The sequence below is a fragment of the Pelodiscus sinensis genome, chromosome 1 (assembly GCF_049634645.1).
Source record: "Pelodiscus sinensis isolate JC-2024 chromosome 1, ASM4963464v1, whole genome shotgun sequence".
Classification (NCBI taxonomy): Eukaryota; Metazoa; Chordata; order Testudines; family Trionychidae; genus Pelodiscus; species Pelodiscus sinensis.
This window is the reverse complement of record NC_134711.1, coordinates 28,215,121-28,229,507: the sequence shown is the minus strand read 5'-3', so window position 1 is coordinate 28,229,507 and position 14,387 is coordinate 28,215,121. Positions and strand designations below refer to the sequence as shown.

The 14,387-nt window shown below is 40.3% G+C and overlaps 1 protein-coding gene across 4 annotated transcripts in view; it reads right to left on the bottom strand.

The window, feature by feature from the left end:
* The window catches only part of ABCD2 (ATP binding cassette subfamily D member 2), a 60,490-nt gene that overhangs the window by 26,496 nt on the left and 19,607 nt on the right, over window positions 1-14,387 (bottom strand). For 2 of the 4 annotated variants that reach the window (XM_006120406.3, XM_075927455.1), the window contains 2 exons: window positions 12,385-12,479; window positions 10,016-10,161 (listed from right to left, as the gene is read on the bottom strand). In XM_006120406.3, coding sequence (XP_006120468.1) covers window positions 10,016-10,161; window positions 12,385-12,479 — 241 coding nt within the window. Of the gene's footprint in view, window positions 1-2,105; window positions 2,296-10,015; window positions 10,162-12,384; window positions 12,480-14,387 lie in introns of all 4 variants that reach the window. The other 2 variants (XR_012903507.1, XR_012903508.1) reach the window with 2 other exon arrangements.

Sequence of the window (14,387 nt, the reverse complement as noted above, 5' to 3'; positions counted from 1 at the left end):
TTAAAAAAAAAAAATACTCCTTGCATTACTGTTATGTACAGCTAAAAAAAGAGACTGGCTACGTCTACACTGGCCCCTTCTCCGGAAGAGGCATGCTAATTTCAAACTTTGGAATAGGGAAATCCCTACCTGAAAGTAGGAATAAGAGATCCTCTGGAAAAGGGCTTTATTCCGGAGGATCGCGCCAGTCTAGACGCTTTTTTCTGGCTTTTCCCCAAGCCGGAAAAAAAGCGGCGGCCATGTTTATTTAAATCCCACGTGGGATATTTAAATCCCCCACGGATTTCCCTATTCCAAAGTTTGAAATTAGCATGCCTCTTCTGGAGAAGGGGCCAGTGTAGACGTAGCCACTTTGTAAGGGCTACTCATCTCTCCAGTTGTACTGTTAGAATACAGCTTCTATGTTACCATAGGAGAAGAAATGCTGATCCACAATGTATGACAGGATAGAAAAACTATACTCCAGTCAGACTGTACTAGCATTTGCTAAGTCACTGTTTGGAAGCGTGGAGGGTCACGATAGCATAAACATTGTCAGAGTAGCAGAGAGGAAAACCCAGGTTTGGATAACTGGAAATTCGTATTCCAAAACAGAAAAAACCCATACCTACAATATGGCATTTAAAAATACTACCTCAATTTATTCATTTTTGTTCGTTTTGTTTTACATGAAAGTTCAAAACAGCTTAAGGTAACTGTGCTTATAGAATAGATTAGTATTCTAAACATCCACAATCTTACTATAGAAAATTATTGTAACGGATTAAATGTTGATCATTTCTGAAATAATCTAAAGGGGTTATGATCCTAATTAAAAACAGTATTCAGTAATTAATGCATTTAAGGTATATTTTAATTAAGAGGCTTATAATAGACTGTGACAGGGTTCATTCTAAATGAAAAGCTAAGTGCACACAGGAGAGCTGATTTCAGAAGTGATCAAGACCACTCTACTAGCTGCAACTGTCACAGAAATGCTCCATCTTGTATGGGGAAGAGGAAAAGAAAGCACAGTTTGCAGCATTCAATCACAACTCTGTGCAGTTGACTCAGAGATTGATATAATCTTGGATGAGTGGGTGACTGCAACTATGACTGGAAATGGGGGCTGTTGCTTGAAAGGAAGGATTGGGTTACATAAGAAAAATAAAAGATATCTAATATCCCAGTAATCCATGCTCAGATTGACATGCTTTTAAAGTTTCAGCCTCAGGATGGCAAGAGACCCCCCTTAACACAGCGGTAGGACAGGGCGATAGGAAAGGCAGAGGCCCCCTTAACACAGCGGTAGGACTATGCTGCTATCTGGGTAACAAAAGAAATATGGGTGGGATTTTTCAACAAATCTTCGTGTTGGCCTAAATCCTATACTTCGTGAAATAGGTTATAAAAATCCCACTGAAATCAGATTTCAGTGGGAGGCCCAGTACCCAGATAGGTACTTATGCACCTTAACTCCAGACTGTACCTAAATCTTAGATGTAAATCTTTGACATTTATGCCCCAGTTTTGGCTTCACTGCAATCCACAAAACTGTTGACTGTTGTAGATGCCTAAACTCACTCAGGGTATGTCTATGCTATGGGATAAGGTCGAATTAAGATATGCAACTTCAGATACATTAATTGTGTAGCTGAAGTCAAAGTACCTTAACTTGACTTTTGGCTCTGTCCACACTGCAGACTTATTCCTCATGGAAGCAGGACTACCAGCATCGACAGGACGGGTAGCAGGACTACCAGTACCCATCTCAGTTTGAATTAGCTGTTTTACTGGACCACCAATTCAAACCCTGGAAGATCGACAGCAGCAGCTTCAATCTTCTCTTAGTATAGACGTACCCTCAATGAGTATGTTTTCAAGGTAAAAGTATGCTCAGTGTCTATGCTCCGGCCTCTGGCTATGTGCGCTGCTACCCCCTTCTAGGCATCTGGATGCCTCTCTCCTGCCTGTGCCCCAGAATGAGCCACAAACTGGGGGAAAGACAGGTGTTTACCCATCTAAGTCACATGCAGAGCCCCATTTGGTAGGTGTGCTCAGAGGCAGCCTCCCATATCAGGTCCATTCAAATACAGGCTGGAAGAAGTGGTGATGCTGTCACCCACCTTACAGCTCAAGGATTCGAAGCACTTGGCAGGAATGGGGAAGACCCAGGTTCAATTCCCCCCTCATTCCCAGAGATGAAGAAAAAATGTGAACATGGGTCTCCCACCTCTCAGGAGGGTGCTCTCACCACCAAGATATGAGGTATTCTCACACAGGACTCCCTCAATATCTCCTGTTGAAGGTGTTCTTCTGTGGATAAATAATGAAAAACAATTGGAGCAGGGTGACCAACCCCAGGTCTCCTACCTTTCATGTGGGTATGCTAACCACGGGATTGCAGAATCACACTCTCTGTCTCTAAGGCTGTAAGGGTCCAGTCCCCCTGTTTTATTTGGTCTTTTATTATTTATCCACAGTGGATAAATGAGGAGAGATTGAAGGAGCTCCACATCAGAAATTCCCACGGCTCAGTAGTTACAGCATATTCCTGAGACAGGAGACCCCTGTTCAAATGTTTTCCGTGGGAGGGAGGATTTGAACCTTGGTCTCTCACGTTCCAGGTGAGTACTTAAGCCACTGGGCTAAAACATATAACGTGGGACTCACCACCTTCTCCAGCTGTCTGGTTATTCCCATTTGTGAATCATTAAACAGGGAGGCACAAGGGTAGTACAAACTCTGCCATCAGCATCTCCCAAGGGCTAGTTTAGGTGCGGACTACCCCACCTAGGATGCATCTACACATCAGGGCTTAACTCAAAATAAGCAATGCGAGTTAAGCTATGTCAGTTGTGTAGCTTATTTCGAAACTGGGAGGGTCTACACAGCACTTATTTCGAAAAAGAACGCTCTTCCTCCGACTTCCCTTATGCCTTGAACAATGAGTGTTACAGGAGTTGGTGTAAGAAGTCCTCCAGCTTTACAGTATTTTGACAATTTCAAAATAACTGCCTGCTGTGTAGATGCAGACTAAGTTATTTCGAAAAAAACCCTAGTTATTTTGAAATAATATTGTTGTGTAGGCATACCACTACAGTGCTGCGGTCTTTTGTGCACTGCATTAAGGTACACATCTCTCCCCATTCTTTGTACAGGGAGCCTAGGGGCCACACCCAGGCACGGTGGGACACAGTGTTGTTCCTGAGATTTTCTAGGTGCCTAAAGTTCAGTACTGTAGTGCTAAGCATTATACATCTAAGTCCTTTAGTGAATCTGGACACAACCTACAACTACATATTCCAACCTACAAATTTAAAGGCGATATCAGCTCCTATTTAACTCTTTGCTGAGATTAATAAAGTGAACAAAGGAAAATCATAGCAACACAACTAAAAGTTTTAATAAAGTTACAAAGTCTTGAAATTAATTATGTTCCACTGCAGATACCAATCTTAGCAGGGAAGAACATGGCACTATATAAAAAGAAATTAAGACAGTGGAAGTGAAGATTAGTTAAAAGCCATGTTATTTAGAGAGCAGTAGACTTGGTTCATAATGTATTTGATTCTACTGTATCTAGTTCCTGGGTCTTTTAAGGGCCAGCTAAAGTTTCTACAACCCTTCTGAAGTTATAAATAAATCATCTGAGCTTAAAATATTCTACACCAAGCTTTCCTCTCCACACGTACAAAAGCTATCCAAGAACATCTTTCTAAATATTTCAGGTAGATCAATTACCAAAGCTGAATGAAATTAGCACACACACACACTAACAGTTTACAGGGGACGAAGTATAGAGCACACAAGATATTTTCACTCTTGTGCATATAATTAGAATCTTCTATCAAAGGCAGAAAAATCACACTAATGATTCTGAGATCTCTCCAACATGTGAGGCACATCTCTAGAAGAAAAGAGCCTGCGAAGAAGTCAGGATTGTAAACGCATGCCTTACTTAAGTGTTACAGACTTTCTGATATCAGAGGTTCTCAAACTTCATTGCACCGTGACCCTCTTCTGACAACAATTACTACATGATCCCAGGAGGGGGAGCCAAAGCCTGAGCCCACCTGATTCCTGCCAACCTGGGTGGAAGGGACAAAGCCAAAGTGCCACTTCCCCAGGCAGAGAGGCCAAAGCCAAAGCACAAGAGTTTCAGGAGAACTGTAACCTGAACATCATTGTCCAGGGCTGAAACCCTTAGACTTCAGCTTTGGCCCAGGGTAGTGGGGCTGACGCTTCAGCTCTAATATGATATTTAAAACAACATATTTCTACTATACTAAGTATTCCCTATTGTATTCATCTATCAATTCAACATTTACAGTGTTCTGAAATCAACTTAAGGATTTAAACTGCAGCAAACAACTCAAATTAAACATAAGGCATTATATTTCTCCACTGAATCTAGGCCATCAAAATACTGATAATCAATTAATTAGTTTAAGGTATAAAATGGTTCCCAACATAGATAATATCCACACCTTAACTTATTGCGCTTTCTTTTGCCACCAAAACTAAGTTTTAAAGGATCTCTCTCAGGGAAACAAACACTACGTGGTAAGCAAATGCTTAACTGCTTTTCTAAATCAGATCTGGGTACTTTCATAATTAGTGATACTGTAAAACATCTGTCAAGTATAGTCTGACAATGTTACTTTAACATGTTTCCCCTACGTCTTTTTCAGCTCTCCATGCACACTGGCTTCCACCTTCTCTCCCCCCCTCCCATGCTGCTGCTGCCTCTGATACATAGGCAGCAGAGTGGAGATGGTGGGGGGACAGTGGGAGGGGGAGAGCTGCATGTAACCATGCATGTTAACTGATGAGCCCAGGCTCATTGGTTATAACCGTGTGTACAGGTACACGTTCACCTCCCTAATAAGCAATTCTCTAACCATTACTCACCCAAAGTTATAAAACACAAAAAAAGTGACCGAATCCTGTCTCACTCTAATTCATCACTCTGCAACAAAAGGGCTTTTGGTTTATGCAAATAAATTTAAAATATTGATTCCACAGCAGCATGCCAAGTGTGGTTCACAATCTGGGAATTCCATAGCTCTTTACCTACACAACAGAAAGTGCTTGTTGGCGCTCCACTAATTAGTAGACTTAGTATCTGTGTAGTAGTCAAGGCACTTTGTATGGCTTAAGAGGAAATAACAGATAATCCAAAAAGTCAATTTTCACTTCTGGAAATAAGCCCAGATGAATTTCACAAGTAATCTGCTGATCATCCCTGTGTTGAGAAACCACGTGCAAATTAAAATACTTTGATCTTTGCAGTTCTAAGTGAATCTTTCATAAAACTGGGCATGTCTTCTGCTAATCCAGTCAGGCAAACTCCTTACCAAATACATATGACAAAGACTAGGCCTCTTCTGATCTAATAAAGGTAGGATGGACATTCCTTTCATGAGGATGGGGAACAGCAAAGCACCTCAACATTGGAGGTATCCTCTGTTAATTCAGATGAAGCACTGAACTGAACTATGTCATTTGAGAACTCCTCTGAATTGTGAATCACGTTTAAGATGATATCGTGACGGTTGAGTCCTAGTCGATGGATATAGTAGTAACAGGCCTGATGAATAAAATATCTTTTATTTGGGTGCACAGAAGCCCTCTCTGATCTTAGTGCATTTACTTTAGAAAGGGGTTTTTGTTTCAAAGCATCCCCTATATTCACATAAATTAATGGCCAATTGTCTAAACTAAATCTAGCTTGAAAAGGCAAGTGTTGCTCAAGGGCTATTTCAATAACACTTAATAACACAGCCACCATTAGTTTCAAATCAGACTACTTCTTCCTAGGCCTTAGAAATGTACCTGTTTCTTTTTCAACATATTCTACTGAAGGCTGCTCAGAGGAAGATGCTAGTTTCTATCAGCTTTTTGCACAAAATCCCCCTCTTACATAAGAACTGTTCTTCCTCATTTTTTCCAGGAAGAATGGCTCTTGTGCAAGAGGGGGGCTTTGTGCAAAAAGAAGCAGTCTACACAGCTCCTTTTTGCGCAAAAGCCTCTTGCACAAAAACAGGTGCTAATTGATTATGCAAATGAAGCACAGCAATATTCTACTCCGTGCTTCATTTGCATAAGCTTTTGCGGAAAAAGGCTGCAGTCTAGACATAGCCTAAGTGTGCTAACCACTAAGTAACCAAATCCACCCAGGTCTATCACAGACCCATATTGAAACAGAGATAAAAGAAATTCTAAGTATACTTTTGTGCTTCTTAACATATAGTATTTTATGGACAAGCTGTAATCTAATAAGCCACCCCATGTTTCATTTGCCAAATTCACTGCACTAACAGCATACCATGGCCTTAGAGCACACTGCTATGCAACAAGTTTTTCTTCCAAGAGTAAATGAAAGTGGTGATCTACATAGGTGTCCAGGACTATTGCTCACTTTTGTGATGACCTGCAGTCTTCTTACATTATCTCAGATTGATAAAAAGTCATTTGTCTGACTCAAAAGAAATTTTATGGCAAACCTGGCATCCCCTCTCCAACATATTCTGAAAATCAGGCCGGTGAACAGAGTGTTATTAAGTCTTCAATTTTTGAATTATTTAAAACAAACAACTAAAAAGCTCATCCCGACTATGCAGCAAATTGTAACAGGCTAATAAACAAACTGATTCCCTGAGGCTAGATTTTCCAAAACAACTAGCAATTTACTTCTGTTACAAGATTCTAGCACCATTTACAGTCTGCTGGGGTTATTCTCTGTCTCTTATTATCAGGAACAAGCAAATATTTAAAACACAATATCCAATTCATAATACACGCTACAAAAAAGGAGGGTTCAATGGCCTCAAAATAACCCCACCAAAGACTATTAAGTTATTCCCCTTTAGTTATAATCAGAGTCCCCTGAATACTTGCCTAGCATCCCACCTAGGAGTGGGACATCATTATACTGGCCATGTTCACTCCAAGCTCCCAGAAGAGTAAAGTAAATCCTGTCAAGTTCATAGGGTCCCTGCTTTGAGATCCTACAGTCCTTTTTACAAATACAAGCTACTTTCTGGCTGAGGGTCAAAGCTTCTCAGTTTTAAGAAATTAGCAACACAGAGACTTTCCTTTTCCTCCAGAGAATTTTAAACCCATCAGCCCAACAAAACTTTCTATTAGGAGTTTAGAAGAGTCCTAGCTCCAGCTCTCATTTTTACCCCTTTCACCTAATGTCTGCTTTGCCCACTGAAAAATGCCTTTGTACTATTTAAAAGAGTCTTTCAAGTGCTCAAAGCGAAATCCTAGCCCTGCTTCTTTCGTACCATAGAGCCTTGCCATAGCTGCATGTCTCAGACATGTTCTGCGCCCACAGAGCAATATGGAGGGGCTGCCATATAGCAGCTATGAAGCTTTTATGCAGCATCTTCTTTCCTTGGGGAGCACTTCAGGGAGGTACTATGCCTGAGCAGTGCCTATCTGATCCACAGAGAAGGTGACTTGTTCATCTCTGAAGTAGAGGACCTTAAAGGGGCCACCTAATCTAAAATGGAACTTAGCTAAGAACTTCGAAATGAATCTTGTAGCCAAGACAGACAGCAGGCTCATTGCTGTGGAAATTCTTTCTGGGGCAAGAGACACTCAGCACACTCCCAGAAGGATGCTATGGACAACTTTAACTGAGCAGTTCCTAACTTTTGAGTTCCGAGGACTGTATTATTTCATATAGACTACAATTTAAGCTACTTGTGTGTTAAGCTTGATAATCTGTTTTGTTGTGTATATACAAAGAGAAGTCTCTCTCACAAGCAATCCATTCTTCTACAACTACTACTATAGTCTATCTGGTCCTGGATCTCATGCTTTTTGAAGACGAGTGACTCAAAAGCCCTATTTGCCCACAACTTCTTGTACACTGAAGGAAGTCTTATTTTGCAACAGCTATGAACTCGATTGCACTTATTCTTCCTGAACTCAGTTTGGTACAGTTTTGTTATGTTTTGTGACCTGGCTTTCATCAGTTCATTTATTTGTAGCTATATAGAAAAAGATAATTACAAAGTAGCCAGCACATAAAACACCATGCTGCCTGCCTAATTCTAACATACCTAGTGAAGCTCATTATATATATGCTGAACCTGGGGGCATTTGAGGATGGCAGCTTAAAGAGCTGTTAAATCCAGCCCACTGAGTCCAAAAACATGTGAGGGTACAGCATGGCATTGCTGTTAAACCCAGCCTGCTGAGTCCAGGGACATATAAGGAGTCACCTTGTGAGTGCGGATTAACCAGTCCCCTCAGACATGCTCTGTTAGTGGGTGAGAGAGTCCATGTGTTTCTAAGGTGGGAAGAACCCAGGTGAGCTCCACTGGGAGGGAGAATTGGCAGCAGGGAGAATTCAACTCCATATGAGAGCACAAGTAGCACACTGATAGAATTATTAACCCTCCCGTAGCCCCGTAAGAGTAACCCTAATACCTGAGCATAACCCAGAGTAATGGGTAAATCTGGTAACAATTTCACTAGTTATTGATAAGAAGGTCATGCGAGATGGTGTCAAGTGCCTTATAGAGTCTAGGTTTACCACGTCCACTGCTTCTCCCTTATCCACAAGGCTTGTTATTCTATCAAAGAAAGCTATCAGACTGGGTTGACATGATTTGTTCTTTACAAATCCATGCTGATATTACATAAGACTTGCCGTGGTTATCTAATGGCGTAATATTCGGTCTCCAATAATGGCCAGAACCAGATGCTTTTGGTAACAGTGCAAATGAGCATTTATAAAATAAACTCCCCGTAAGAAAATTTCTTCCTAACAGATTGAGTAACATGTCCTAAAGCATGACAGTTTATATCCCTTCAAATTTTTTTCCATCCTTACTATTGCAACTAAAGGTGCTCATTATCCTTCCCCGCGCCCCCGCCAATCTTGCTGAACTACTGATCCTTAATGATATATTGTGGCAAGGAATCTCACAGGCTAATATTGTCATTTAAAAAGTGTCCTTTTATCAATTTTACATTTTATTCCTTTCAGTCCCATTAAGTGTCTTCTTGTTCTTATTGATATGAGAAAGGATAACAAGTGCCTGGTTTACCTTCTTTATCCTGCTCACAATTTAAACCTTTCTTCCAGGCAAAAGCATACTGTTCATTTCTATAATGATGTAACAATTCCCCAGAAGTTCTGAGAAGTTCCTCTTGGGTGGGTTCAACACCTCACTACCTTCTATTCAGTGCTAATCTGAGCTAATTACAATACATTCCTTTGTGTTATTTACATGCTGGCTTTTTATGCTGTTTTGAAAGCTCTGTTTAGCAGCAGAGAAAAATCTTTCCATCATGTACCAGATTCCATCTTGTTTTATCACTGTTATTTTTTAAAAAGAGCACAAAGAGTTTCATGACTATTTACTTTTACCAAAATGAAGAGGGTGAACTACAAAAGGCAAGTAAAGATTTTCAGTGCGTGATTTAGCTTTTGCAAAAACATCTAAGTTATAACTCAAAAGGGAAATACAGGAATGTATTGGATTGTTTTGTGTTCTGGGAGGCCTACAGATTGCAAGGGAAATATTAAAACATACTTTCCTTGGCAAAAAACACATTTAAAAGTGATAATGTAAACGTAATGCTGGATTTAGTTAGGGGTTTATGTTGCAATTATGTTTTTTTAATGGTAATTTAAGTTTGGGGGAAAATGTTCCCCACTTGTGAAATTTAATTTCACATTTGTTTTTAAAACAACCTCTATTTGACCAAAAGAAAATAAAACTATGTTTCAAGGCCAAAACGGCTCCGCCCCCTCCCCCCAAATGTTCCTTAATCATCTAGTCCTGCCCGGTTACATGTGGGCTAATCCCCAACCCTCTTTGGAACTGGTGATGGGAGCTGTCCTCCTGCAACTGAACGTGGCAGCAATTCTTCTGTGCTTTTCAGTAACAAGGAGGCGAGGGTTACCACCTTCTAACCACACTTTAGGTGACAGGGATTTAGCAATCTGTAGAGTGGACCAAATCTCAGAAAACTGGGGGAAAAATTCTAATATAGACTAAGCACATACCTTTGTGGGATATAGAACATGTGCTGGGGAGGCGGTTTGTAGAGAACACCATCATAGACTGGCCATAGACCACTTAAAATCCTGAAAAGAGAACTCTTTCCACAACCATTGGGACCAGTGATTAAAAGATGCATTCCTTCCTGTACCTAAAATAAATCAAGAAAATGAAACAAAAAGTTCAAAATGTATCATTCTTCATCAAATGGCATAGAACAACACAGATTAGTACATCCCACAATAAAGTCATTTAAGCATTTAGTTTAAATGAGTACATATTGTGAAACTGACTATAACTCTTATTCAGTCTCTGCTTGAAAAGCTATGTTTGCATATAACATGGGGATTCAAAAAAATCAAAAGAAAAAACTAAAATAAATCATATTTAGTAGCTCCAAAGATGCTGGTTAGGTGTGTTTTTCTAATTTAAGAAACAAGCCAGATGGGCATGGTATTGCTACACAGGCTATTTTCTGGAAGAACATGAGTCATTAGCACTAAAACCTTTATTACCATTTGGGCACTTTGTGTCTTGGAGTAAATCTGACTGCAATTCATCTTAACATGTAGCAAAATTAAACCCTAGTCACAGGGAGCTGAGAAAAAACATGCCCACATACCATATGTCACTATCTAGGATGAATCCTGACTTCAGTATTCCTTGTACTGCATCTGCAAATTATGCCTGGAGCCAAATATTCCTCTCAAGCACTAACAACCCCTGACTTCAGTTTGAAAGGATTATAGGGAGTTACGAACACTCAGAATCTTACAAGCCTTAACTTTCCTATGAACTACATCACAATCTCATTACACAGCCTACGATGATATTTTCTGTATGAGTGAAATAGTCACTAATGGAGATCTCACAAAGCATCGAATATAGTAACATACGGTATGTGGGGCATGACCTTAATTGAATGAATAGAAACTGTACAAGCAAGAACTAATAATGTGAAAAATTAAACTAAAATTGCCATTTCTATTTATATAGGGTCATTTTTATGCATTTCTCATATTATATATAATTACACACACACACACACACACACACACACACACACACACACACCTTTGTTTATTCATACTCTATACCAGTGTTTTTCAAAGTGAGCCACAGGCCTACTGTGGGGAGCCACTAGTGGGCCTGCACCACCTTTGTTTACCTCCAGGCTTCATAGCCACAGAACCTCACAGCTCCCATTGGCTCATCGTTTCCAGCCAAGGAGCGCCACAGGAAGCTGCATAGCTCAGGTTGCTGCTTCCTGCATTTCCCCATGGCTAGAAGCGGTGATCCAGAGCCAAAGGGAGCCACAGGTCTCCATGGCTACAGAGCCATTAGGTAAACAAGGTGGCGTGGCCCACTAGTGGCTTTCCCAAAGCGGGCGCATAGCCCACTTTGAGAAACACTGCTTTACACCTTCCGCCCCTCCCACCACCGACACAATGGCAATGTGAATACTCTCTACAAATCTATTAGGTAAAGTATAACAACATAAAGGTATCTCTACTCAAATGTCAATCCACCATTTTATAGTGCTAAATGAAACACATTTAAAGAAGTTGTGAGTTTTGCCAAATTAAAGGCCCTATTCTACCAAGTGTTGATTATTTTCTTAAAGTTTTTCTCTCTCTCTCTCACACACACACACACACACACACACACACACACACACACACACACACACACACACACACACACACACACACACAGGTAACAGGAGTAATTAGATGCATAAATGAGGGAGAGAAAGTTCTCATGCAATTTTCCAATGCTTTCACCTATTTCTATATAATTATTGCATTAACATTGGACATTGTGACATATTTTAGAGCAATTCAGTAAAGGTAGTGCATTAACAAGGTGGTGTCAATAAGAATCAACTGCTATCTGCAATAAATCATTGAAAACTATGTGAATTTTTAGTGAGCAAAAATTGTAGGATTGGGCCTTCAGGATTATACTGTCAGCTGTTAGTTGCTATTGCTACTTGTAACAGTCCAATGAAGTTTCACAGACTCTGTTTGCACTAATGTTCTGGGCTTGGAAGATCTGTAAAGCATCCTAAGGGTTTTAAGCACTTCAACTGAATTTCTGTGAGACAGTAGTTGGATGCAGAACTCCCTTTGGCAATTCTGAAAATCCAGCTGTAGTTTTTATTCTGACTAACACAAATCAAACCATTCTTTCTCCTCAAGCTCCATTTTCTTTGAGCAGGATACACTGTACATATCTGCCACTAGTGAGCCACTATGCCTACCTTTCTTGACTTCCCCTCTTCTCCAAGTATTTAACATAAGGTACATGAACTCTGTGTTGTTTTGTGTTAATGTGATGGCAACAATCAGAAGATTCTTGCATATCATCTTACTTTGAAGTTAAGTCTGGAAACCACCACATCTCCATTTGGGGTAATAATAGGAACATTTTCACAAATAATTCCATGATCAACATCAATAACTTTTCCTATAAGTTAAACAAAAAAAAGTTACTGAAACATTCAGGGAGGCAGTTTGATCTAGTAGTCCAAGAACAAGGCTGACAGCCATGAATTTCTGGAATTCTAAACCTTGGCCTTTTGAGCAAGTCTCAAACTCTCTGTGCTTCAATTTAAACCTTCAGCAAAATTAGAGACAACTCTTAACTTGCTCCCTATGGCACTGTGAGGATTAGTTAGTTGAGTCTGTACAAAACTCTAGAAATGCAAAGCTATAGAAGTGCTCATTATTATTACAACTAATGAAGGTTTTTTTTCCCACAATTAGCTTTACACATTGCCCAATATTTAAAGTATGATTGATTGTGAAACCATAAATAAATAGGTATTTTTAAGACCTCTGTGATAGGATGTGCATACTTCACACTGGACAAGAGATGGTTAATTTCACATTGTGGGTGGTGGAAATCCTGCCCTTCAGATCATGTCAGACATGCTCCAACTGTTGCCTCAGAATAAAAGGGAGCAGCCTAGCTTATTCTAGGCTGACCGTGGACAAAAGACGCTTTATAAGGGCTCCAGGCCAGGAGTTGCTACAGCCACAGACTGCGGGAACTACAGAATCTAGAGAACAACTATCTCCAGATGGCCCTGCCAGAAGACCCTGAAACTATACGGACTGTTACCTCGGGAGACATGGTAGGATGTGACTGGGGGCAGATGGTATCTACTACCTCAGCAAAGTCAGTGGTAGGATTCCTCACTGACTAATGACCATTCCCACTGTCAACAGAGCCTGGGACTCCGGTAGAGTGGGAAAGCTTGGGTTCCCCTACCTGGCTGCCCACTGCCCTGACTCTGGCTGCTAAGCAACACAGCCCTCATTCCAAGGGCAGCCGCGCAGACTCTGACCACTAGGCCAATACTCGAGGGCCACCATATTGACTCTGTCCTCCGTCCTGTGCTGCTCTCAGTCTAAAGACAGTCTGATAGACTGTAACCACAGTCATATCATTATCTCAACCCAACTCTAAGGAGGATAAGGTGTGCATCGTATGTGGCATCCACCTTAAACACAAGATGCTTTCCATTATTTTCCAGACTTCACATCCTAGGAAAAATTTGCCATTAATATTCCAGTCTAATCTCCTTCAGCAATGAGACCACAGGGGAAGGCATTTCGTGGCCTGTTGCCATCCTCTCAGGCAATTTGGTGCCTCAAAAACCATAAAAACAGTAATAGCTAGCTTATAAGTGATTATGGAGACATATATAAATGTAGCATGTAATAACTGTTTTAGATTTAGCAAAGGATTTAACGTGTAAACTCAATCAATCACACAGATATTTTACAACAATTCATGGGAACTAATGATTAAGTTCTTCTAAGAATACGTTTTTCCAGTCACAGACTAACTTGGCTACCCCTTTGAAGCTTTAGAACAAAAAACAAATCAGACATCTAATATTTCTATATTCTGGCCAAACAATGGCACATTCAACCTAAAAATACCAGAAATGCATTTTGATGAGCAAGAGGGAATGAAAAAGCAGCAGATTTATAAGGCTGTCAAGCAATTAACTGCGATTAATCACGATTCATGTTTAATCCCGATAAAGGGAAGCGGTATGGACTGATTATGAATATCGATAAAATGAAGACAACAGTATTTGGAGATAAGGAAATAGGAAGGAAGATCAGTTTAGATGGGATCGAACTAGAGAAGTTCACATATTTGGGGAGCAATACGATGTACGATCTAGAGACTGTAAGAAGGAAATAGCAACTAGAATAGCGAAAGCAAGAGCAAGTTTGAAGGCGATGGATAAGATCTGGAAAAGTAAAGTGACTAGCTTAGGAACGAAGCTGAATGTCTTGAAAATGTGTGTATTTAGCAGCATGTTGTATGGATGTGAGACATGGGTGATAACAAAAA